The following is a 26,519-nucleotide window of genomic DNA, read 5'->3' as shown; positions in this document are numbered from 1 at the left end:
AACCGCAAGATCATAACCTGAGCCAAAGTCAGACACTTAACCAACTGAGCCACCCAGGTGCCCCCACAACTCAAAATTTATTGCCTCTCTAACTTCTGCTCAAGCATAATCACCTTCTGAAATAGTTTTTAAAATTCCAAGAGTTGTCTCTTGATATCTAGAACACTTACAACCACCATTCCTGACAGAGAAACACATTTTAATGTTAACCAAAGAGAAATAAATTGTAGAAAAGAGTATGTATAGAAATTAGCCACAAAGCCAAATACTACACACATCAGTTTTCTAATTTCTGTAACTAATATGCGTTCATTCAACAATTTTAGAGAGAGATTAAACTAAGGTCTCTTCTATAACTGAGATTCTATAGTTTCATTAAGTGGAGCACAAGGGTGGCTCAGCCGGTTGAGCATCCAACTCTTGATTTCAGCTCAGGTCATGATCTCAGAGTTGTGAGATAGAGCCCCCCTCACCTCCCCCCACCCCATGCCCCATGTCAGTCTCTGTGCTGAGCATGGAGCCTGCTTAAGATTCTCTCTCTCTCTCTCTCTCTCTCTCTCTCTCTGCTCTTCTCCCCCACTTGCATGCTCTCTCTCTCTCTAAAATAAAAAAGTATATAAATTTAATTAAGTATGTGAATGCCTACTATGCACAAAACTTTACAGAATTCTATCCTAACAACCTTTTGTACTCTCTCAGCCTCCACTTTCTACTCCCTCACAGTTTGTCCTTACCTTCTATTGCCTGTTTATTTCTTCACCAATTCTATAGCATCTATGTATCTTTCATCTAATGAAATTATTCTGATTACATCTGTGCATTTTGTCTATGTGTGCCTGAATGTTAGCCTAAGCTGGTGTTAATGGGATACTGCCATGGTTCAAAACATTTTTTTTAATATTTATTTATTTATTTATTTATTTATTTAAATTTTAGTCCTTTTTTTTTTTTTTTTAATTTTTTTTTCGACGTTTATTTATTTTTGGGACGGAGAGAGACAGAGCATGAACGGGGAAGGGGCAGAGAGAGAGGGAGACACAGAATCGGAAACAGGCTCCAGGCTCTGAGCCATCAGCCCAGAGCCTGACGCGGGGCTCGAACTCCCGGACCGAGAGATCGTGACCTGGCTGAAGTCGGACGCTTAACCGACTGCGCCACCCAGGCGCCCCAAATTTTAGTCCTTTTTAAAAAAAGTTTTTATTTATTCATTTAAGTAATTTCTATACCCAACATGGGGCTCGAACTCATGACCCTGAGATCAAGAGTCACACACACTTATGACTAAGCCAGCCAGGCGCCCCGGTTCAAAACATTTTTAAAAGTTGTTCTTGGGGCGCCTGGGTGGCGCAGTCGGTTAAGCGTCCGACTTCAGCCAGGTCACGATCTTGCGGTCCGTGAGTTCGAGCCCCGCGTCAGGCTCTGGGCTGATGGCTCGGAGCCCGGAGCCTGTTTCCGAGTCTGTGTCTCCCTCTCTCTCTGCCCCTCCCCCGTTCATGCTCTGTCTCTCTCTGTCCCAAAAAAAAAAAAAAAAAAAAAAAAAACATTGAAAAAAAAAGTTGTTCTTTTGGAGGGCGGGGGGGGGGGGGGGGCCATGTTGGGTATAGAAATTACTTAAATAATTTTTTTATTGTTCTTTTAGATTTACCTTCAGATCTAGCAGCACATTCCTTCCTCATGTTTTGAGGACTAATGTGACTTTTGAAAGCAGTCAGCAGTCATTCAAACCCAAGTATGATGAATATCAAGAGAGATCAAACTGAATAATACTGCAAAATGTAGTAGACTATAAAGTAACAGGACTGGTTTTCTATGCAGCTTCAAATGATTCCAACATCATCAATGGTAAAGGTATATAGTTTCTCAATGTTGATTATTTTCAAAGACTATCACTTCCCTTGGCTACTTGGTTATCAGAGTTTGATCACAGAAAAAATGTTTATGATGTAATATTAATTGAAAATCTTACAATTCTAAATTATGTATACTATGATCTACAATATAAAAATAAGAAAAAGTAAAAATAAAAGTATGCAAACAAGATTTGGAAGATAATATGTAAATAAATAATGCTGCTGTGAGAGATTAGCTTAAACTTCTTTCAAAATCATTTCATGTTGTGATTTTTTTTGTGTGTGTGATTTTGAATTTTTTTTAGTGTTTATTTTTGAGAGAGAGAGACAGAGCATGAGTGGGGGAGGGGCAGAGAGAGAGAGAGAGAGAGAGAGGAAGACGCAGAATCTGAAGCAGGTTCCAGACTCCATGCTGTCAGCACAGAGCCCAACGTGGGGCTCGACCTGAGCTGAAGTCGGACACTTAACCAACTAAGCCACCCAGGCACCCTGTGTGTATGATTTTTTTTTAATAATTTTTTTTTTAAAAAAATCAGAGTCAGGGTGCCTGGCAGGCTCAGTTGGTAAAGCACGTGACCCTTAATCTCAGGGTCACGAGTTCAAGCCCCAAGCTGGGTATGGAGCCTATTTAAAAATACAAATTTTAAAAATAAAACAAAATACTAAAAACAGAACAAACTGAGGGCTGATGGGGGGTGGGAGGGAGGGGAGGGTGGGTGATGGGTATTGAAGAGGGCTTCTTTTGGGATGAGCACTGGGTGTTGTATGGAAACCAATTTGACAATAAATTTCATATATTTAAAAAATAAAATAAAATAAAATAAAATAAAATAAAATAAAAACCAGAGTCATTACACAAGACGCTAATATAACGTGTGTCAACTAAACTCAGAGAAAAAAAAATTCAGAGCCATTATTTCATACCCATATATCATATACATTTGTTCTTCTTAGTAAGAAATAAGACTTAAAATTCTTTCAGTTTTCTATTTCTAAATGCCACAGGAAAGGTAAGGCTCACATTTTTGAAAATACATTGCTTTAACCAGAATGTTGAGCGTCCAAATAAGTAAAATCTTTCTGAAATCAGAGCATAAGCTCTTAAGGTCAGATTAATTCATTCAGCAATGAAAAAATATCAAATACCCTTTTGTCATAAATACTACAATTTAAAATATATGTGAACAGAACCCCAAACTATCTTTTTAAAATATATCAAAAAGGCGGCGCCTGGCTGGCTCAGTCAATAGAGCTTGATCTGAGGGTCACGAGTTTGAGCCCCACATTAAGGGCAGAGCTCACTAAAATAAAATAAAATAAAGTAAAGTAAAGTAAAATAGAAATGTGAAAAAGACTAAAGGGGTCAATCATGTGTTTCTAACAGTTAATTACTCTCTTGTAAAAAAAAAAAAACCCAAAATTATTAATAGAGATTCATAATACATCAAGGACAATCTAAGATATTTTCCCTTCTGCAGATTTCCAGATACACTGTTTACTAAGGATCTCCAACATAATTCAGGAATAGAAAGGCCTGTGACCAAGAAATAAGCCATGTGGGCTAGCAAACAGAAACAGATTTAAAGCAAATAAGTGAGCCATTTTATCTCATCACACTTTGGGTTTTGTCCCAAAAAGTTCCATGAGAAGTAATAACATGAGGTTCTGAGTTCCTGAAGGGGTGGTTGTTACTATAAAAACAGTCTGAGTTCCTGAAGTGGTGGTAATTAGCATAAAAAACTGAAATTAAATAGGTGGCATCTTAAATCAACTCCATAAAAATCTAAAGATTAATAATTACTTCCATATCTGACTCACTACGAAGATTTTTCTATGAAAACATAATGCTGCAACATTAACTTATATACACAATAATTTTCTAATTTTCCCAATAACTGTGATCTGCTTAGACATTGGGAAGTGTATTACATCTTTAACAGTCCAATCACAAAAGTTTTAAAACATTAAGAAAAGATGATCATTCCATTCCTCATCCCAATTTTATTACAAATCTTACTTTACCGATTTTGATGTAAACGTTTCATGCCCACCAGCCAGATAATGTATGAAACATCTAGTTGTCATTGCAGAGCAAAAGATAAAACTGGCTTTAAACTGTAAAACGGCAACTTGCATACAATCTGTCTGGTTAGAACAATGTAAAATTTTACTTAACCAGATCTCATACGTCAAACTCTAGGTGCATTAACAGTAGAAACATTGTCTGCACCTAACAAATAACCAGATAAAGTATAGATCTGCTCAGGGAGGGAACTAACATTCTAACCTCCTTCCAAAATGACAAACTAGAACGGCAAAATTACACTCAGGCACATGGAGTACTCTTCTCTCAAATCACTCCACAGAGAACTTCATCATTTGCTCCGCCCTCTAATAACTCATGCAAAAAAAGTTCAGCACCATCAGAGGGAAACAAGGCATACAGAATTCATAGAATGGCTTAGGGCCTTTCCTCCAGGCGGTAAGAGGATCTGCGTGTGCCCTTCGCAGGGGTCCAAAGAAAAATAATAACTGGGGGCTTGGGGAATACTGACACCCAGAAACTGACTTTCTCTCCAAGAAGTTTCTGCCGCCATCCCTATTTTATCAGCAGGAGGATCCGGCGCCATCGTCCCAGTCTTTATGATTTTATTATGGGGAGGTGGGAAACGCCACCCAGGATTCCTCCAGGCCTTCCCTCTTAAGGTTGGAGGGGGGGGGGGCTCCCCCTCATTCTTTTTCTTTAAACCTCTGTCTTGAAGGTACTCCTCAGCACCCCTCTTTACAGCGGCCTATCCCCCAGGATCGGTAAAGGCGCTGTCGAAGCCACCATCCTCGCCGTTAAGGCGGGAGGGCCCGAGCACGCCAGGGCCACGGCGATGGCTCTGAGGGGCCCAGAAAGGGGAAGGGCAGGCCAGGGACTAAGGGAGAATGACCTGACTAAGGAAGAATGGAAAAAGGAGGTGAGAAGATGCACTGCACCCCAGGGCTGCACAGAGAAGAGAAGATGATGAAGAAGGAGGAGGGCGGTGGCCCGGGTGCGGCCCCCCACCTCTCCCGCCCCCAGGTCCCCGGACCGGCGGGGGCGGATGGGATCGGCCCATTCCCCGGGTCTTAGCTGACAAGGGGGGGTGGTAGGGGGGTGGGGGTGTCTCCCTCCACACTGCGAAGAGACCGAGAACAAGGCATGGGGTACGCGGGGGGGCTGTCTCCCGCCTGAACCCGGAGACCCGACGCCGTCGTCGCCTCTTCCTCAGAAGGGAGGACGGGAGCTATGGGTAAAGCCCGAGGGAGAAATGCATGAAGGTAAGGGGAAGCCCAGGGCGGAACGGCGGTCCGCTCCAGACCCCACTCTCCACCTTCCGGTAACCGCGTCTCTTACCGGTGATGGCGGTGAACTGCTGAATTAACCCCTTCAGCGCCGAGGACGCCGCGGAGCCCCCGTGGGCAGCCATCTTACCGCCGCCGCCGCTGCCGCCGAACAACAACACAGACACACACGGACCTCCCTCCCCCACCTCGCCGCGCGGTTTGCGCAGGCTCATTGACCGCCCCCAAACTCCGCCCCTCCCGCCCCGCCCCCCCCGCGGCGGTCAGCGCAGGCGCACTTCCAAGCCCGTCCGGGAGCGCTCTCTGCTCTCCGGGTTGGCTGCCCGGTTGCTGCCTGCTGGCTGCATCCTTCCTTGCAACCTCTGGTGCCTTCCTCTCCAAGCTCTAAGGCCGGTGTCACAGATGCGATATCTGTTCCTGGTTTCCGAAATAAGCTGAGGGCTCGGCAGGTAGTAGGCTCTTCGCGTTTCAGTTTCACAAGGTTTATTGACAGACCCAACTGCCGTTGACAGTTTTTCCTTCTTTTTTTTGCAGCTCTACAGCCCTCTGCTAGGTTTCCTGCAGCTCCTGTCAAAATACAAATCCTACCTCATCGCATTGAAGCGACTTTCGCACCTGCTCGCCAACCTTTAAACTAATTGTTTGGCTAACCTGGTGCGACGATCCATCCAACAGAAGTAAAATCCCAGAACCCTTCTGTGCCAATAAAGCACTGGACCCAACAGTCTGACATATAGTAGATATAATAAATGATTGTCCAGTCCACTTTCCTTCAATACGTTCGTCAATCCATGCCTCCCCTCAAGATTTCACTTAGTTTCCTGGCCTATAAAACGAAGAGGTGTCATTTATGTAAAATAAAACGTGTATATGTATATACACTATATGTGTATATGTATAGAAAGGGCACTGGAAAGTTGTACACAAAACGTTACTGGTTACCCCTAGAGAAGGGAGCAATGGGGGGGATGGCAAAAAGAGACTTTGAGGGCTTTTTATCCTTTGTTTTCAAACAAAGATAGTATATTATATTTTTAAAACAATTCTAGGGATGCACGCAAATCTGATTATCCTTCCCTTTATTTATGAGAATAAAATTAAGGAAACTTATTTTTAGGTTCTAACCTCCCACCCACATACTTTGCAGCTACATAGGAAAATGGCCCTATAAAAGATGAGTCGTCTGGAGAATTGACCCACCCTGAGTCTAAATACGCTATTGGGGTGAATTAAGAAATAACCACGTCTAGGGCGCCTGGGTTGGCTCGGTCGCTAAGTGTCTAACTCTTGGTTTTGGCTCAGGTCATGCTCTCACCCTCATGAGAGTGAGCCCCACGTTGGGCTCGGCGCTGAGTATGGGGCCTACTTGGGATTCTCTCTCTACCCCTCTCCCACTCGTTCTCTCTCACAAATAAACATTTAGAAAAGGTTTTTTTAAAAAAAGGTTTTTTTTAAATGTTTATTTGTGAGAGAGAGACAGAAAACACGGGCGAGGGACAGAAAGAGAGAGGGAGACACAGAATCTAAAGCAGGTTCCAGGCTCTGAGCTGTCAGCACAGAGCCTGATGCAGGGCTCGAACCTACCATTGGTGAGATCATGACCTGAGCTTAAGTAAGATGCTTAACCAACTGAGCCACCCAGGTGCCCCAAAATAAATAAACATTAAAAAAAGAAATAAGCAAGTCAAATCAAGATAACTATAGAGTTATAGCTGCAGGAAATATGACTGATATGATTGAAGCTATGACTGCTATGATATCAGGAAACAGGCTCCTGAAGTGCCTGGGTGGCTCAGCCAGTTAAACATCTGACTCTTGATTTTGTCTCAGGTCATTATCATCCGGTTCATGAGATCGAGCCCTGAATCAGGCTCTGTGTTGACAGTGGAGAGGCTACCAAGATCTGTAGATTTATTTCCAAGGTCTTAGAATTCAGTGATGTGATTTTTAGGTTAATCTTGAGAAAGTGGTAAAGATTATGCTATCCACAATTCTAGAAAATATTTTGTAGAGATTAAAAAAATAAAAGACAATGAGGCAGGAAGTTAGTAATACAACTTTGAAAAGCCTTTTTCAGGGCACCTGGGTGGCTCAGTCAGTTAAGTGATTAAGCATCTGAATCTTGATTTTGGCTCAGGTCACCATCTCACAGTCGTTGTGTAATTGAGCCCCAAGTTGGGCTCTGCACTGAGCATGAAGTCTGGTTGGGATGCTGTCTCTCCCTCTCACACTGACCCTCCTGCACTTGGACTCTCTTTCTCAAAACAAATACACTATATTTAAAAAGCCATTTTGAACTAACATATGAAAGATCTTTAGAATCATAAGAAAATATCTTTAAATACATTCCTCAAATCATGAAAATACATTTTAAAAAAATGGGCTATCCTCAGGAAATAAACTGCAAAAATATTATATATTGAATAATGAAAAACTAAAATTTTAGATAACAAAGTAAATATCCCAAAGCTAAACATCAATTACTATTTGAATTATTTCACCAAATTACACTAGGATTTGTTTTTAATTTTAGGTCTGGGTTTAAGACTTCCTGTCCCAAAACAATCTGTAACATGTTACTGTAATTTAATGAAACTGGACAGAGTAAATGAGCTAGAAGGTACAGTCAAAATAATCTGATTCAACACTTGTCTTTTATCATGACCCTCCTGAGATTCAGAGTTTGAGTTGTTCAAGGTTATAAAATGGTAGGGTGGATCCTAGAATCCAAATCTCCTGAATCCTAGACAAATGTACTATACTTTGACTTTAAATGGCAATATTTCTTTTGTTTAAAAAGCATAGAATTATAGGGGCATCTGGGTGGCTTAGTCAGTTCAGCATCCAACTTCAGCTCAGGTCATGATCTCACAGTTCATGGGTTCGAGCCCTGCATTGGGCTCTGTGCTGACAGCTCAGAGCCTGGATCCTACTTTGGATTCTGTCTCCCTCTCTCTCTGCACCCTGCCCGCCATCCCCACCCCCCCGCCACCGCATGCTCTCTCTCTCTCTCTCTCACTGAACATTACAAAAATATATTTTTTTAAACCAGATAACTATATTAGATAGCTTTTAAAAATTCAACTGTTGACACAAGGCATAGCTAAAACATAAGGATAAATGTTGAAGGGAAATGTAAAAAAGACATTCAGAAGTAGTATTAAGGAAATGAAAGCCAGAGTAGATTTTAAAGCAAAATGTATCATTAGAGATAAAGAGGATCACTACATAATGACAAAAAGAACAACCAGAAAGATAAAATAATTCTAAACCTGTATGCACCTAATGAGATGATCTCAAGGGCGTACAAATAAAGTTAATGTTTAAAGAAGAAATTTGACAAATATGCAATTATACAACCCCTTTCTCTCAGGCAAAAGTAGTAAAGATACAGAAAATACTTTTTCTAGTCAAGCATATGTGGCACAAAATAAAAATTGACCGCAAAGTCTCAACAAATGTCAAAGAACCATTATAATATAGAACATGCTCTTTAAATACATATCAATTAAAAAATAATAAATAAATAAATAAATAAATAAATAAATAAATATCAGTTAAATTAGAAATTAGTTTTAAAAAGGGCACCTGGCCAGCTCAGTCAGTAGAGCATGTGGCTCCTGATCTCAGGGTTGTGAGTTCGAGCCCCACATTGGGTGTAGAGATTACTTAAATAAATAAACTTAAAAAATTAGTTTTGAAAGAATAACTTAAGCTCATATACTTGGAAAGTTAAAAAGAAACTTCTAAATAATTTGTGAACCAAAGACAAAATAAAAATGGTGTATCATCCAGGGTACCAACAGATAACAGATTAAAGGAACAAATTATGAAGGTGTGGGTGGGATATGCTAGAATCAAGGCACAGTGGAGGATCTGCAACTTGCAACAGCAGGATAGTCACAACCTCTGGGTCCAAAGGGATGAGAGAGGCCTTCCTGGAATCCCAAAGGACAGACAATCATATTTGTAAAGTAGGTCACCTTTTATGAAGCAGTGACCTGTCAAGGGTTGTAACCAGCTTGAGGCAATCTCATGGAAGAGACCAAGGGAATAAATACCCTGACCTTGCTCTCCTCCTTTCTCATCTCCTGCCAGGAATCCCGACTGGCAGAACCCAACAAGAAAACAAGAGGGCACAGCAGCCCACTGATGTCTATACAGACAGTCTGTGTGCCAGAGAGCAGGGTAGAGAAAGGAGGAAGTGGGTCTGGAGGGGCAAAAGGAAGTTGATAGGCACAAATAGAAAGTGGAAAATATTTAAAATGGAATGATCTTGGAAATATATATCAAAATTTGTGGGATGCATTTTTCACAGTACCTTAAGGAAAAAAAATGTAACCTTAAATGTTTACGTTAGAGAAGATTAGAAAATAAGTAACTCAACATCCCTAAACCTAGGGAAATTTGAAGGGGGAAATGTAGGGGAGCTCAGTGGGTTAAGCGTCCGACTCCAGCTCAAGTTACGGTTTGTGAGTTCCAGCTCTGCATCGGGCTCTGTGCTGACAGCTTAGAGCCTGGAGCCTGCCTCGGTTTCTGTGTCTCCCTCTCTCTGTCCCTCCCCCACTCACGCTCTCTCTATCAAAAATGAGTAAACATTAAAAAAAAATTCTGGAGCCTGGGTGGCTCAGTTGGTTAAGCATCCGAATTTGGCTCAAGTCATGATCTCATGGTTCATGGGTTCGAGCCCTGCATCGGGCTCTGTGCTGACAGCTTAGAGTCTGGAGTCTGCTTCCAATTCTGTCTTCCTCTCACTCTGCCTGTCCCCCATTTGCACTGTCTCTCTCTCTCTCTCTTGAAAATAAATAAAACATTATAAAAAAACAAATATAAAAAAATAAAATTTAAATAAAAAAATTTAAATAAGGGGCGCCTGGGTGGCGCAGTCGGTTAAGCGTCCGACTTCAGCCAGGTCACGATCTCGCGGTCCGTGAGTTCGAGCCCCGCGTCAGGCTCTGGGCTGATGGCTCGGAGCCTGGAGCCTGCTTCCGATTCTGTGTCTCCCTCTCTCTCTGCCCCTCCCCCGTTCATGCTCTGTCCCTCTCTGTCCCAAAAATAAATAAACGTTGAAAAAAAAAAATTTAAATAAAAGAATATTATGAGCAATTTTATGCCAATGAATTAGGAATAGATAAATGGCAGTTTCCTGGAAAGATATGATTTACCAAAACTGATTCAACTATGAGTAGACTTATGACAATTAATGAAATTGAATCCACCATACCAATAAACAATCAGGCCCAGGGGCGCCTGGGTGGCGCAGTCAGTTAAGCGTCCGACTTCAGCCAGGTCACGATCTCGCAGTCCGGGAGTTCGAGCCCCGCATCAGGCTCTGGGCTGATGGCTCGGAGCCTGGAGCCTGTTTCCGATTCTGTGTCTCTCTCTCTCTCTCTGCCCCTCCCCCGTTCATGCTCTGTCTCTCTCTGTCCCAAAAATAAATAAACGTTGAAAAAAAAAAATTAAAAAAAAAACAAAACAAAAAAAAACAATCAGGCCCAGATGATTTTACAGGTGATTTCTATCAAAAGAATTAAGAAACAGATAATCCCATATGTAATTATTATGCATATATAATATGCAAATTATTCCAGAAAGAGAAACAAATGGGACACACAGCTCCTTCTCTGAAGCTAAGATAACCTTAATATCAAAACCAAACAAAACAGCAAATGAAAGCTCAGCCTCACTTAAGTTTACAAAAATAAAAATATTAAAACCAAAATTTAGGAAGCCAGTTATACATGCACATGTACATGCATATATGTATACATTTTTAAAAATATAATTTATTGTCAAATTGGCTAACCTACAGTGTGTAAAGTCTGCTCTTGGCTTTGGGGGTAGATTCCCGTGGTTCATCGCTTACATACAACACCCAGTGCTCATCCCAACAAGTGCCCTCCTCAATGCTCATCACCCATTTTCCCCTCTCCCCCATCCCCCCCTATTTTTTAATTGGATTTATCTCAGGAATGCAAGCATAATTTTACCGTAAAAAGGTCTTTCAATGTAATTCATGATGGTAGAACAAATAAGGGAAACTATTTGATCCATTTGATCAGATACAGAAAAATCAATGATATAAAACAATATCGCTTCGCAAAACAATAGCAAAAAATACATAATAATTTAGGTAGAGAAAGAAGCTTCTTCAACCTAATGAAGTGTATTTACCAAAAGCACAGAGTAAACAGCACTATACTTAATAATAAAATATTTATTTGAAGTATGCACTCTATCACTATTTTTATTCAACCAGTATGCTGGAAATTCTAGCCTTAGCAGTAAGATAAGAAAGAATATGTAAAAGAATTTTAAAAGAAATTAAAGAGTATTATTATAGACTATATGATTGCATAGAAAATCTAAGAAAACCAACAGACAATCTTTAGGACCAACAAAAGAGTTCAGGTATATTTCTGGATATGAAACCAATATACACATTTTAAAACTATATTCCTAAACATGAGCAGCGAACAGTTTGAAGCTGCAATTTTAAAAAACCCACTCATGGGGTGCCTGGGTGGCTCAGTCAGTTAGGTGTCTGACTTCAGCTTAGGTCATGATCTCATGGTTCGTGAATTCGAGCCCCACATCAGGCTCTCTGCTGTCAGCACAGAGCCCCCTTTGGATCCTGGTCTCCCTCTCTCTCTGCCCCTTCTCTGCTAGCTCTCTCTCTCTCTCTCTTTCTCTGAAAAATAAATAAACATCAAAAATAAATAAAAATAAAATAAAAAACCCATTCATAATAGCAACAAAAAATGTTTACATGAGGTATATACCTAAGCATAGATTTAACAAAAATGCAAACTTTTATGAAGAAAATGATAAAAGTTTATTGATAGGCATTAAATAAATTCTATACTCATGTCTGCGAAGACTCAGCATTATAAAGTTGTCAATTTTGTATATATTAATCAATAAATTCAATGTAATTCCAATTAAAATCCCACAGAGTTTCTCAAGTATTTTAATAAGGTTATTTTAAAATTCAAGAACAGGGGCACCTGGGTAAACATCCAACTTTGGCTCAGGTCACGATCTTGCGGTTCACGAGTTCGAGCCCTGTGTTCGGCTCCGTGCTGACAGCTCAGAGCCCGGAGCCTGCTTCAGATTCTGCGTCTTTCTCTCTCTATCCCTCCCATGCTCCTGCTCTGTCTGTCTGTCTCTCTCTCTCAAAGATAAACAAAAACATTAAAAAATGTTTTTTTTATTTCAAGAATAAAGGATTAACAATAGTCAGGACACTTTTGAAGTAGAACAAGAAGGAAGTTTTACTCTACTAGATACCAAGAATTATTATAAATGTATAGTAACTAAGTCTGTGAGGGATTGGTGGAAAAGACAAATAGAGTACAAACAGAGAGTTCAGAGGTAGACGCAAACATATATGAAGACTGTACAGAAGTGACTACAAATCAGTGAAGGAAAAGATGGACTAAAGGATGGCCATCAGTGGCCGTGGGACAAAATAAAATTGGTTCCCAGCTCCATGTAAGAGACAAAACTAAACTATAGATTGATTAAATATGTAATTAAGAAGAGCAAAACTTGACAATTTCAGAAGAGAATACAGGGGCCTATCCTAATGATTTTAAAAGTAGGACTGCTTTGCACCCGTTAAGGAAGGGATGCCACGCACTTTGTACACCAGGGGGCGCCATTCACGTGAAACACAAGGTGATTGGAGGAAAGCCTTCAAGCGGATCATAAAAGTCCTGATCCAGGAAGGGAAAGATTTCTTCAAGAAGATATAAAAATCACTAACCATAAAGGGAAAAAGTCATACATTTGACAACATTAAAATTATAAATGTCCGTAACATCAGGGGTAAGACTGGAATTTAGACCCAAACGAAAATGAACTGACAGAAATGCTAAGGAGTGGTGTGCACAGCAATTATAAAAAGAAAATCCAAAGAATGAAAATATTTCAGTTTTTTTTTTCAGCGTCTTTCAGGTGAGCCCAGTATGACTGCCATGAACAAGGTATATTATTGTGACCCAGGCATTAAGTCATTTAGGATAGTATGTATTATATCAGGAAACCCTAACTCAGCCTACTAAATAATAAGGAAAGTTAGGGCGGGGTCTGTATCCCAGGACCACAGGGCTTCAGCTCTGCTTCTGTTTTGACTTCCCTTCATCTGTCTGAGCTTTGCCCTGTGCTGGTAGCAAGATAGAAACAGCAGTTCCAAGCATCACATTCAGATACAATGACATCCAGGGGAAGAACAACTTGCCTTACGTCTCTTAACAGGTCTTTTTTTTTTTTTTTTTTTTTGAGAATTGTTTTCTAGAAGTCCCTTGGGAGACTTCCCTTCAAAATTTATCAGTCTGAATTGAGTCAGAATTTTGTTCCGAAAGCCATCCCTGCCAAGGGATGTGAGATAAACATAACTGGTTTAGTAAAGCATATGGTGTTGTGGAGGAAGGTGGATGCCTCCTTAAAGTCTGATGCTTTTACGGAGAGAGAAGGAGGGGAATAGAATCTGCTCCATTCATAAAGCTTCACCCTGAGCACGATGAAATATTCCTCCACTTCCCTTTTTTCTGATTCTACCTTTACCTAGAACCTTTCTTTTTTTTTTTTTTTAATTGATTTATTTATTTTGAGAGAGAAAGAGAGAGCAGGGGAAGGGGTAGAGAGAGAGCCAGGAGAGACAATCCCACGCAGGCTTTGCACTGTCAGCACAGAACCTGACGTGGGGCTCAAACCCACAAACTGTGAGATCATGACCTGAGCTGAAACCGACTCGGATGTTCAACTGACTGAGCCACCCAGGCGCCCCTCACAGCTATTTTTAAATCCATGTCTGATAATTCCAGTATGTATTCATTCTGTCTATTATTTACACTGTTTTTTATATGTAGTGCCTAGGTTTCTGTGGGTGTGCTTAGTTTTTTATTGTTTTTACATGACGTGATTAGTTTTTGCAAAAGTATTTATGGCAATTCTTCGAGGTCTTAGGTGGAGGCACATTTCTCTAGAGGGGATTTACCTTTGTTCCTGCCAACCATTTAGGGGCACTACCATACTGGGACCAATCTAAACTAGATACAATTTTGATGCTTTCTGAACCATACAAGTGATATGAATTTGGACTACAAATTGACATATGGGAGCTGGTCTGGGGCTACATGTTGTCACAGACAACCCCCACTCTCCATGACCCATCTCCAAAGCAAGTTACCATACAGCCCCACGGTGACAGGAGGTAGAAGGGTTATTTACTTCTGGTTCTCTTTCTTACCAGAGGGGTCTTAGTGTTATAGGGAATGTTTCATATTGTACTCTTTTTATGGGCTGAATTGTGTCCACCCTCCTGCTAAATTCCTATGTTGTTCTGACCCTTAGTACCTCAGAAAGTGACTGCATTTGGAGATAGGGCCTTTAAAGGGGTGATTAAATTAATTGAGGCTGTTAGCATGGGTCATAATCCAATCTGACTGCTTTTCTATATGAAGAGGAAATGTGGAAACAAAAGGAGAGACCAGGGATGACTATGCACAGAGGAAGGGCCATGTGAAGACACAGGGAAGAGGCAACCATTTGCAAGCCAAGGAGAGAGGCCTCACAATTAAACCAAACCTGCCAATAGCTTGACCTTTGATTTCCAGGCTCCAGGGACTGTGAGGCAATAAATAAATGGTTTAAGCCACCAAGTCCGGGGTATTTTGTCATGGTAGTCCTAGCAAACTAATAGAACTCCCCACTTTGCATGGCCCTGGCCTTTGACTTCTTTATTCTACACCCCAAGTCACTGTGAAAATCATAGTTCAAATGTGCCAGATTTGGTATATGCCCTCAAAGAAAGGATACTTCAGTGTTCCTTTTCCTTTCTGAGATTCTACACTCTCTTTGACTTTGGCCCAACAATTCCTTATTATCTTTTGTCAGTTCTTCAGTGGTTTTAAGAAGTTGTGTTTTAAAACAGAATCCAGCATTTTTAGTTGGTTTCTCTAACACAGCGTATCCAAATACCTCTCTACTCGGATCAGCTCTGCTGGAGCTACAGCTCCATCATGGTGAGGAGTTAATGTAGTTAATGTAAAGACACCCACAGTCCCAATACTGGAAGACTTCAAGAAGGGAAGAGGAAGGGAGGTGGAGGGGAAAGGGAGGAAGGGATAGAGGGAGGCAGGTGTAGAAAGAAGGAGGGTAGAGAGTAGGAAAGAGGGAGAAGGAGAGGGAGAGAGCGCGAGGAGAGAAAGAAAAAAGAAGAGTCAAGAAATAGCACATCAGACATAAGATATAAATAAAAGAGAAAAGTGAAGGACAACCTCAAATCTTCAAGCAGAGGAGAAGAAAGAATGATGGTTTCCATCAAGAAAGTTAGAAGAAAAATGAATTTTCAGAGAAAATGACCACGAGTACTGTTTAGAGTGATAGACATCAAAGGATAAAACAGGAATAACATCTTCAGTCAAATGAGAGCTACCATACAGTAAGTATAAATCTTAGTGCACTAACTCATGTAACAAAAAATGTAATTTTATTTTTCCATAACTCCATTTACTTTTTATTATTTCCAGACCAGGGTGTCTTCAGGTATTCCAGAGGTAGAGTAACCTGGTTACTGATAATCGTCAGTTAATCTCCTAGATCTATACTCCATGCTGTGTGGGTTTTCTTGTTTTTGTTTTTGTTTGCCACCCTGAGGCCTAGGTTTTAAGATTCAGAAGCCAAGGATGGACTCAATTTCTTTTTCCTGCTTTCTACCATGTCACTGGCATTAATTAGGAATGGTTTTGGCTGTCCGTAACAGAAAACTTGAATACCATTGGCTTGAGTAATAGAGTGCTGTTTTCCTTACATAACAAGATATCCAGAAACAGGCAGGCTGGTACTGATTCAGTAGAGACAGGGCTGATAACATTTGGCCTTTTTCTCATACTTGGGAGATAGCTTTTGTAGCTCCAGACATCACACCTATGTGTGGGCAGGAGGAAAAGGAAAGGCAAAGCAAAACTTGCCCAGGAACCTCCAGCAGATTCTTGTATTTTTCTCATTGGCCATGACTGTGTTGTAAGGCATAATCACTAAAAAAAAAACTTCTTATCCAAAAGTCCCTGACCTTCATGATGAGGGGACTTGGGTGTTTATCCCAAATTAAATTCCACAACATAGAAACTCCCTCGTACAAAGCAGCTCAGGGCTGTGTTCGTGATACTACCTGTGGTGATTTTTAAAAATATCTAAAAACTCTTTGACATACCTCCCTTCAGAAAATGGCAACTAATTACTCTCCTCTTTAGTGTGGGCCAGATTAATTAATTAATTAATTTATTTATTTAGTGTGGGCCAGATTTAATGACTTGTTTCTAATGACGGCAGTGGCACTACAAGATTTCCAAGCCAAGGTCATAAAAGGTACTGCGGCCTCTACCTGGCTCCCTCTTGGATCACTTGCTTGGGGAAAACCAGCCGCCACATCATAAGAACAGCCAAACAGCTCTGTGGAGAGACTCATGTGGCCAAGAACTGAGGCCTCCTGCCAGCAGCCAGCACCGATGTGCCAGCCTCAGTCAAGTCTTCAGATGATCGCAGCCTCAGATCTTGACTATAACTATAGCATTGAGCCCTAGACAGAACCACCCAGCTAAGTCACTCCAGAATTTCTGACCCACAGAAACTAGGTGGGATGATAAATGCTTATTGTCATTTTAAATCACTGAGTTTCAGAGTAATTTGTTATTGGTTGCTAGTGTTTCAGCTATGCCATCTGCCATCTTCCTTCTCACGCTACGTAGGCCAACATCAGGGCCTAGGCTATCTACCTAAGAGCAAAAATGGGCACTAACCAAATTAAGTATCGTGGAGACTCCCAGATTATTTTCTAGCTTCTGAGACAGTGTCTTCCCCAAGGCATGACTTAGCTTCTGCATTCATAGCTGAGTTCTGCTTGTGAATTGTCCATTTTAACAAGTCCTAAAATGCTAGCAGTAGAAGTAGAGGGAAAGAGAGAGAGGTGTTTGCACTTCCCTAAACTCTTAACAGCAATCTTTTTTTTTTTAAATATTTTTTAAAGTTTATTTATTCTTGAGAGAGAGAGAGCGACAGAGCATGAACAGGGGAGGGGCAGAGAGAGAGGGAGACACAGAATCCAACACAGGCTCCAGGCTCTGAGCTGTCAGCACAGAGCCTGATGCAGAGCCCAAACCCACGAATGGTGAGATCATGACCTGAGCTGAAGTCGGACACCCAACCGACTGAGCCACCCAGGTGCCCCTTAGAAGCAATCTTAAGGTTCTAAATAATTCCTCATAATTCCACTCCTAGGTGCTGGGAGCTAGACAGTGCTGTAGAGACTAGCCTCATCCTCCAAAACTCAGGCCACCATTTTTACAGCAGATTAAGAGGTGTGCCAGTTTTGAAAGGTTTCTTTTGGGGTGGGGTCTTCTTTCCTTTGGCAGCTGGGGTAGATGCCATTGAAATTACTCTTACTTTCTTAACAAAAGGTTCCGTATTTTAGAAATTTACCCTGAGACAAGGGTTGCATAGTGACTGTATTAGATTCCTAGAGCTGCTGCAACAAAATACCACAAGCTGGGTAGCTTTAAACACAGAAGTTTATTCTCTCACAGTTCTGGAGAATGAGTAGTCCAAAATTAAAGCATCAGCAGGATTATACTTTCTTAAAGTTTCCAGGGAAGAATGTATGCCATGTCTTGCTCTTAGCTTCTAGTGTTTACTGCCAGTCGTTGGCATTTCTTGGCTTACAGCTATATAACTCCAATCTCTACCTCTGTCATTGCATGGCATTCCTGATGGGTGTCTCTGTGTATTCACACGGCCATCTTCTTTTTTTAAAAATTTTTTTTTTTCAACGTTTTTTATTTATTTTTGGGACAGAGAGAGACAGAGCATGAACGGGGGAGGGGCAGAGAGAGAGGGAGACACAGAATCAGAAACAGGCTCCAGGCTCCGAGCCATCAGCCCAGAGCCTGACGCGGGGCTCGAACTCACGGACCGTGAGATCGTGACCTGGCTGAAGTCGGACGCTTAACCGACTGCGCCACCCAGGCGCCCCACACGGCCATCTTCTTATAAAGACATCAATCATATTAGATTAGGGGCCCATCGTAATCCAATCTGACCTCATATTAACTAATTACATTTGCGACGACCCAATTTCCACATATGGTCACATTCTCAGGTACTGGGGGGTTAAAACTTGAACATATCCTTTTGTAAGGGAGATTCAGTTCAATCAATAATAATGACCTTACTCATTTATGATTTAGGAAAATTAATCATGAGCCCAAACTCTAACATGGGTGCCTTCACCCTCCTTTATCAATCATCTTATGTACATCTAGGGAATCTAATCATTCTGTAGGACTCTTCATGCTTGCTCTTTATTTATTTTATTTTACTTTGTTTTATTTTATTTTATTTTATTTTATTTTATTTTATTTTATTTCATTTCATTTTATTTTATTTTATTTTATTGATTTATTTTGAGAGGGAGCGAACAGGGGAGGGGCAGAGAGGAGAGAGAGAATCCCAAGAGGACCATGCTGTCAGTGCAGAGCCCAGTGCAGGGCTTGAACCTACAAACCTCATAACTTGAGGTGAAATCAAGAGTCGGACACTTAATCCACTGAAACACCCAGGCGCCACATTTCATGTTCGTTCTTATCACTCTCCACTGGTATTTCTGAATCAGCAAAGATTGCTGAAGGGTCACATTAGCTCTACACAACACATTTCCAACCAGCTCACAGACTTTGTCTCAAAATGACTTGGCTCTAATCCTGATGTAGGGTTAGTATTCAGTCTTCAAGCAGATATAGGCTACCCCAGAATTCTGACACCCTGGATGAGCCCCACAAATAGCCAATACTTATCATGAACAAGAGGTAGTTGTGCTATAGTTTTGCTCTTCTATAATTCAATTTAATTCCTATTGTGAACCCCTGTCATTTGGGGCGGCAAAATTTATTTTCACTTAAGTTGTTAAGTTGGTTTCCTCACGCTCTACCTAAATTGTGCCTAAGTCTTGCATTAAGCCCCCTGGGGGATGTATATGGTCCTTGCTTGTCATCTCTCTACACCAGCATCTCTGAGATATTGGCACAGCCTTGCTTAGTGTTCCCTCAGGCACCATGGGGTTCTCCCTTGTTCCCACTTGCAGGATTTCTTTGGGCCCAAAGACCATCTGGGCTACATGTCTGCGTCACTTTTGAAAATACAGGAAATGTTTTACTGCTCCCATCCCACAAAGGGGGCAAAGGAAGCTCTAAGGTTGTCTTTTATGTTTCCATGTTGTTTTGAAACATGTTTCTAAGACATGTAGGGGTCTGGGGTATCTCTCTTCCAAGGGACACATATTATACCTGCACTTGTAATACTTCTTCTCCCTCTCTACCAGCCCAGAGATTCTTTAATCTGAGAACAGCGAATCCTGTCTTACACATGTAGGGGAAGAAAGAGATTTTTCCCTCTATCCTCTTAGTTCATATACTTGGGCCATGTAAAGTAAACTAAGATGGCTGCCTGGGTGGCTCAGTCAGTTGAGTGTCCAACTCTTGATTTCAGCGCAGGTCATGATCTCATGGTTCCTGAGTTTGAGACCTGTGAGATTTTCTCTCTGTCTCTCTCTCTGCCCCTCCCCCCTCAAAATAAATAAACATTTAGAAAAAAATAAAATAAACTGACAAAAGACAGATTAATGAGACAAAAAAAGAGCTTATTTACACGGGTAACACACATACATGCTAGAGAATTCAGTGATGAGTAACAACTCATAGGAGGGGTTAGAATTTAGGGCTTCTATACCATCTTTTTTTTTTTTTTCAAAAAAATTTTTAATGTTTATTTGTTATTTTTGAGAGACAGAGACAGAGTGTGAACAGGGGAGGGACAGAGAGAGACACACACAGAATCCAAAGCAGGCTCCAGGCTCTGAGCTGTCAGCCAGGAGCCCAACACAGGGCTTGAACCCACAAACTGTGAGAACATGACCTGAGCCGAAGTCAGACGCTTAATCAACTGAGCCACCCAGACGCCCCTATACCATCTTAATAGGTAAAGAAGACTGGGAAGAGAAGCACTTACAGGAAGATAAATGACTTTTTAGAAAGTAAAAAATGTTTGGGTTTTCAGGAGATAAGAAAGTTGTAATAATGCTTGTCTGTACACTTATGAGTGGTCTTTCTGTCTTTTTCAGAGCCATAAAATTTCCCTGGAGAAGGAATTTGGGGTAAACTTTATTCTTGTTCTCTCTTCTGGGAGTAGATCTTCCCTGAAGAGGTATTTATGGCAGCCTTATTTCCTAGATGTTGTTGCTTTTAGTCACATAAGGGCTTTCTTATGTGAAGGCTATTTTTCTGCATCTGTTGAATCTCAAATGTTCTTCAGCTTAAAATAATCTTTATACTAAGTGGTATATTTTAGGGTGGCATATTCTGATCTCTCTCACTCAGCATTAGGTATTCTTACAAACCTATTGTTCTTGTGTTGAGTTCTCTGTGGCGGCTAGGTTTTAAGACTCAAAAGCATACAACTAACTTCTTTTTTCCTGTTTTTCTTCCTACGCAAACTTTCCCAGAAGAAATAAATGTCAAATAGCCTCAATGACTAAATGTGACCAAAAAAATGCAAGGACAGAGTAAAATATTCGTTAATATTTTAAAACCTGATCCTGCCATATAAAATCAATGCTCAGAAATTGTTTGCGTTTCTATACACCAACAATGAAGCAGCAGAAAGAAAAATCAAGGAATCGATCCTATTTACAATTGCACCAAAAACAATAAAATACCTAGGAATAAACCTACCAAAGAGGTGAAAAATCTATACACTGAAAACTAGGAAGCTTATGAAAGAAATTGAAGACACAAAAAAATGGAAAAATATTCCATGCTCCTGGATTGGAAGAACAAATATTGTTAAAATGTCGATACTACCCAAAGCAATCTGCATATTCAGTGAAATCCCCATTAGAATAACACCGGCATTCTTCACAGAGCTAGAACAAACAATTCTAAAATTTGTATGGAACCAGAAAAGGCCCTGGATAGTCAAAGTAATCCTGAAAAAGAAAACCAAAGCTGGAGGCATCACAATTCCAGACTTCAAGCTGTATTACAAAGCTGTAATCACCAAGACAAAATGGTATTGGCACAAAAATAGGCACATAGATTAGTGGAACAGAAAAGAGAATCCAGAAATGGACCCACAAATGTATGGCCAACCAATCTTCGAAAGAGCAGCAAAGAATATTCGATGGAAAAAAGACAGTCTCTTCAGCAAATGGGGTTGGGAAACTGGACAGCAACCTGCAGGAAAATGAACCTGGACCACTTTCTTTCACCATACACAAAAATAAATTCACAGTGGATGAAAGACCTAAATGTAAGACAGAAAGCCATCAAATCCTAGAGGAGAAAACAGGCAACAACCTTTTTGACCTCTGCCACAGCAACTTCTTACTTGACATGTTTCTAGAGGCAAGGGGAACAAAAGCAAAAATGAACTACTGGGACCTCATCAACATAAAAAGCTTCTGCACAGTGAAGGAAACAATCAGCAAAACTAAAAGACAACTGATAGAATGGGAGAAGATATTTGCAAGTGACATATCAGATAAAGGGTTAGTATCCAAAATCTATAAAGAACTTATCAAACTCAACACCCAAACAACAGATAATCCAGTGAAGAATTGGGCGTGAATAGACACTTCTTTTCCAAAGAAGACATCCAGATGGCCAAAAGACACATGAAAAGATGCTCAACATCACTCATCATCAGGGAAATATAAATCAAAACCACAATAAGATACCACCTCACACCAGTAGGAATGGCTAAAATGAACAACTCAGGCAACGACAGATGTTGGTGAGGATGCGGAGAAAGAGGAACCTGTTTGCACTACTGGTGGGAGTGCAAACTGGTGCAGCCACTCAGGAAAACAGTATGGAGGTCCCTCAAAAAATTTAAAATAGAACTACCCTATGACCCAGCAATTACACTACTAGGTATTTATTCAAAGGATACAAAAATGCTGGCTCGAAGAGGTACGTGCATCCCAATGTGCACTATTGACGTGCATACTATTGACAATACGTACGTGCAGCACTATTGACAATAGCCAAAGTATGGAAAGAGCCCAAACGTCCACTGATGGATGAATGGATGAAGAAGATGTGGTGTATATACACAATGGAATATTACTCAGCCATCAAAAAGAATGAAATCTTACCATTTGCAACAATGTGGATGGGACTAGAGTGTATTGTGCTAAGTGAAATAAGTCAGTCAGAGAAACACATATATATTGCTTCACTCATATGTGGAATTTAAGAAACAAAAGAGAGGAACATAGGAGAAGGGAAACAAAAATAAGATAAAAACAGAGAGGGAGACAAATCATAAGAGGCTCTTAAATACAGAGAACACACTGAGGGTTGCTGGTGGGGTGTTGGGTGGGAGATGGGCTAAAGGGGCGATGGGCATTAGGAGGACACTTGTTGGGATGAGCAGTGGGTGTTGTAAGTGACGAATCACTAAATTCTATTCCTGAAACCACTCTTACACTCTACGTTAACTAACTTGGCTCAAAAAAAAAAAAAAAAACTTATCCTGCCTACGTATGCCATATCATTGCACCTTTTCAGCAATTCTGTGAGGAAGAGTTTGTTGTCTGTTTTTTTACAGTTGTGGAAACACTCAGAGAGATTAGGACTTCACAGCCAGAAGGCAAATTTGAATCCACATCTATCTGATTCTAGAACCCTAACCTTGTCATCTCACCATACACTACGGATAGGCATTCGGAAGTGTAACCTAGAGGCTCCGGGCCTTATCAGACTGTGGGTTCAAACGAGGCCACCTTAGCACTTACTCAAAATTTTGCTGCCAGGTCACCCTTCACACAGGATCTCAGCCTGCTCAAAGTGTGTCCCAGGAAGATTCTTCTCAAAGATGTTCAAGAATATGTTTACTTTGCTAAGTACTGCTGCTATCTTGTCTCTTCCCCTTGGCAAGGAGAACTGAGAAACTTGATGCTCATACTGCCTGCTGTGCCATGAATAATGAGGTCCTTTTTCTCTGACCCAGCAATCTCAGGGCTTCTGCCAGCATCAGTGAAGCAGTAATGGGCTAACTTCTTAGCTTGTAAGTAGGGTAAAATCAAATCGCAGACCAGACACGTGGCACGGGCCATGTGACCAGGACTATGTGGCAGCAGTCACACAGCAGCTCAGAGCCAAGGCAGAAATGGTTGCTGTAGCAGTGGCTGGAATAAGAGGCAGGTAAAACCCAGGGAATCCGAAGAGATGATGACGTGTCCCCTACTATGGCTCTCTCTCCCCAGATCTTGTAAGCCACCCTCCCTGCTCACTCTCAGCTGAGAACGTGAAAACTGGAGCCATCGAGCAAGAACTCCATTGACCTGTAGCCACCACACCCACACATGTACATGCAACTTCACTCATCCTGTCCTCTCTCATGACAGAAAAGCCGTCTCTCCTCTTGCCCAAGACTTACCCCTTCTTTTGCCTACCTGTGTAGAGGAAAATGTTCCTTCTAGACTGCACCTTCTCTCCTGGCACTAAAATGTGTCCAGGTGTGCTCCCCTCCCCCCATACCTACACCCTAATCACTCCTACCTCCTTTCAAAGCAGACTTCCCTACATCACTGTCTACGCGACCATCTCCATTTTTTCCCCCTCCTACTCAATCAGAAACTGCTCTGTTCAGATTTCTTCTCACACTCCACACAATCCACTTTTACTAGGGCCCCTAAGTCCTCAAAGTTGCTCATTCTTATAGATGTTTATCAGTCTTTAGGTTCACCGAATTTTTGGTAGAATTTGGCATTTGCTTACTCCTCCTTCTCAGAAGTCTCACTCTTGGCCTCCAAAACACCATCGCTGTGGTTTCCCTGCTGTCTTTCTGGTCCTCCTTCTCCTCTGCAGTGTGTTCTTCTCTGGCAGCCTTTTACTGTCCTCGGGACTGCTCAGGGCTATCCCCGTTTCGTTTGCAGGACAGGAAGTCTTCCTCAGCTTTAACACCAGCAATAAATGTGACTTACATATCTCAGGTGTTATAGAATACATTAAGTCCTTATATTTATTTTATATAATTTATAATTTAACAAGGCAGCACATTTTGCTTAAGAGAAATGGGCTTTAGAATCTGATCTGGATACAAATTTTGACTTTTTCCACTTACTGTCAGAATCCCTTTGGGAGCAGTTAACTTCCCGGGTCTCAGGTTCTTCCTGGGGCATACCATCCCCTTATAAGGTGTCTGGAAAAGCACACAATCCCTTCCTTTTTTCCTTCTAAATTAGATCCTCGCTTATTTCCTTTCTGAGTAGAATAGAATCAGAGAGTCCAGTCTCTGAAGTCAAGTAGTCCTACGTTCAAATCCTTACTCTGCCTCATTCTTTCTATCTGATCTTGGGCAAATTACTTAATCTTTTTAAGTTTCAGTTTCCTTCATCTGTACAATAGGCATAATGATAGTATCTACCTCATAGAATTGTTGAAATTATTAAATGAAATGTTAAGCACATAGCACCACACCCTAGCCCATAGTTAGTTTTCAATAAACGTTAACTCTTGGAAATATTATAATCTCATACACTTAGGCAGTCATATTTCAGTTTTGATTACTTGAAACTCTAGAATCATCCCCAAACAAGATGTAGTTTAGAGGTGATTAATGAAACTGGATATCTTGAAAAAGTTGGCACACCTTTTACCAAGGGTAACACCAGAATAAGTTAGGCTCCTGAGTGTGACCCAGCAGTATCTTAATCCAAAACTCAGACAATTGATCCCTGTAACTGGGACTTTTTTTACATATAATGATAAATTAATCTTTAAAATTAATTAATCTATTTTTTTTTTTTTTGAGAGAGAGAGAGAGAAAGAGAGGCAGAGAAAGAGAGTCTCAAGCCCGACGTGGGGCTTGATTCAATGACCCTGAGCTGAAATCAAGAGTCAGATGCTTAACCAACTGAGCCATCCAGGCACCGCTGTTTTATTTATGTAAGCTCTATGCCCATTGCAGGGCTCGAACCCATAACCCCAGGATCAAGAGTCAAATGCTCTACCAACTAAGCCAGCCAGCCACTCCAGTAAGTTAACTTTTTTAGAGTGAGGGTGGAGGAAGTGAATAGCTTCTGAATGTAACATCTTTGTACCCCAAAGCGTGTGCTATTAGCAGTGGTGTCCTTGGCTAATGTCCTTGACTAATGTCCAAGTTATAATAAAGACCGACACATACAAAAGATCACATGATGTCTTTCTTCCTTGATGCCGCTCCTGTGCCCCTCCTAGAGCCCCATTACCACAGGAAAACTTTCTAGACGTTTACAAGAACCTGGGAGGCACAAATGGGAAGCTGTTTTGAAAAGCAGAGAAAATTCTGGAAAAAGTGACTTGAGAGTGAGAATGGATGGTGGTATCATCCCAGGCCAATGTCTCTCTTCAACAGCATTTTCAGAAATGCTCTGACTTTTAATTTGTCTTCAAATTCCTTGTCATTGAAATGAATGAAAAATATTTTGGACACAATAGGTAGTCACATAATAGTACCTGTGAATATGTTTCCTTTCCTCTTCACTGCTGTTTTATTTTTTTTATTTTTTTTTCAACGTTTATTCATTTTTGGGACAGAGAGGGACAGAGCATGAACGGGGGAGGGGCAGAGAGAGGGAGACACAGAATCTGAAACAGGCTCCAGGCTCTGAGCCATCAGCCCAGAGCCCGACGCGGGCTCGAACTCCTGGACCGCGAGATCGTGACCTGGCTGAAGTCGGACGCTTAACCGACTGCGCCACCCAGGCGCCCCATTCACTACTGTTTTAAAATAGCTAAAGTGAGGGAAGGTAGAGAGAGAGTAGACGATAATCTCCAAATTTAAAGTAAGACTGTCATTTACTAAGATCTGTATACAGGAAGGAGAAGTAGAGAAGCACACATACAGGTAAGGTTCAACTCTCTTATCACCTTAACACTATAAGCTTTAAACAAATGTGCCTTTATTCAGAACAAATATGTGGAACTACTATAATAACTTGAGGAAGCCATGAAGATTTTTTTCCTCCCTGTTAACTATTTTCCTATGTGGTTCAGGGATCTCTTGAGATACAGGGGAGCATGTAGGCAGGGGTCCCTTGTGATATGGGAACTATCCAAAGGATCATTGTGCGATCCACAGAAACCAACATGCTTGGGTTAACAGATTTCACGGACTAATTAAAACAAATTTTTTTAATGTTTGTTTTTGAGACGAGAGAGACAGAGCATGAGCAGGGGAGGGGCAGAGAGAGGGTGACACAGAATCCAAAGCAAGCTCCATGCTGTGAGCTGTTAGCAC

At 41.1% G+C, this 26,519-nt stretch overlaps 1 protein-coding gene across 1 annotated transcript in view; it reads right to left on the bottom strand.

Moving 5' to 3' along the window:
- The window catches only part of UBXN7 (UBX domain protein 7), a 59,475-nt gene extending 54,126 nt beyond the window's left edge, over positions 1-5,349 (bottom strand). Inside the window, exon 1 of the mRNA XM_030328642.1 lies at positions 5,233-5,349. Coding sequence (XP_030184502.1) covers positions 5,233-5,305 — 73 coding nt within the window. The 5' untranslated portion in view covers positions 5,306-5,349. The remainder of the gene's footprint in view (positions 1-5,232) is intronic.
- Between the last annotated feature and the right edge of the window lie 21,170 nt (positions 5,350-26,519).

The sequence above is a fragment of the Lynx canadensis genome, chromosome C2 (genome assembly GCF_007474595.2).
Source record: "Lynx canadensis isolate LIC74 chromosome C2, mLynCan4.pri.v2, whole genome shotgun sequence".
NCBI classification, from domain to species: domain Eukaryota; kingdom Metazoa; phylum Chordata; class Mammalia; order Carnivora; family Felidae; genus Lynx; species Lynx canadensis.
This window is presented reverse-complemented; position numbering and strand designations above follow the sequence as displayed.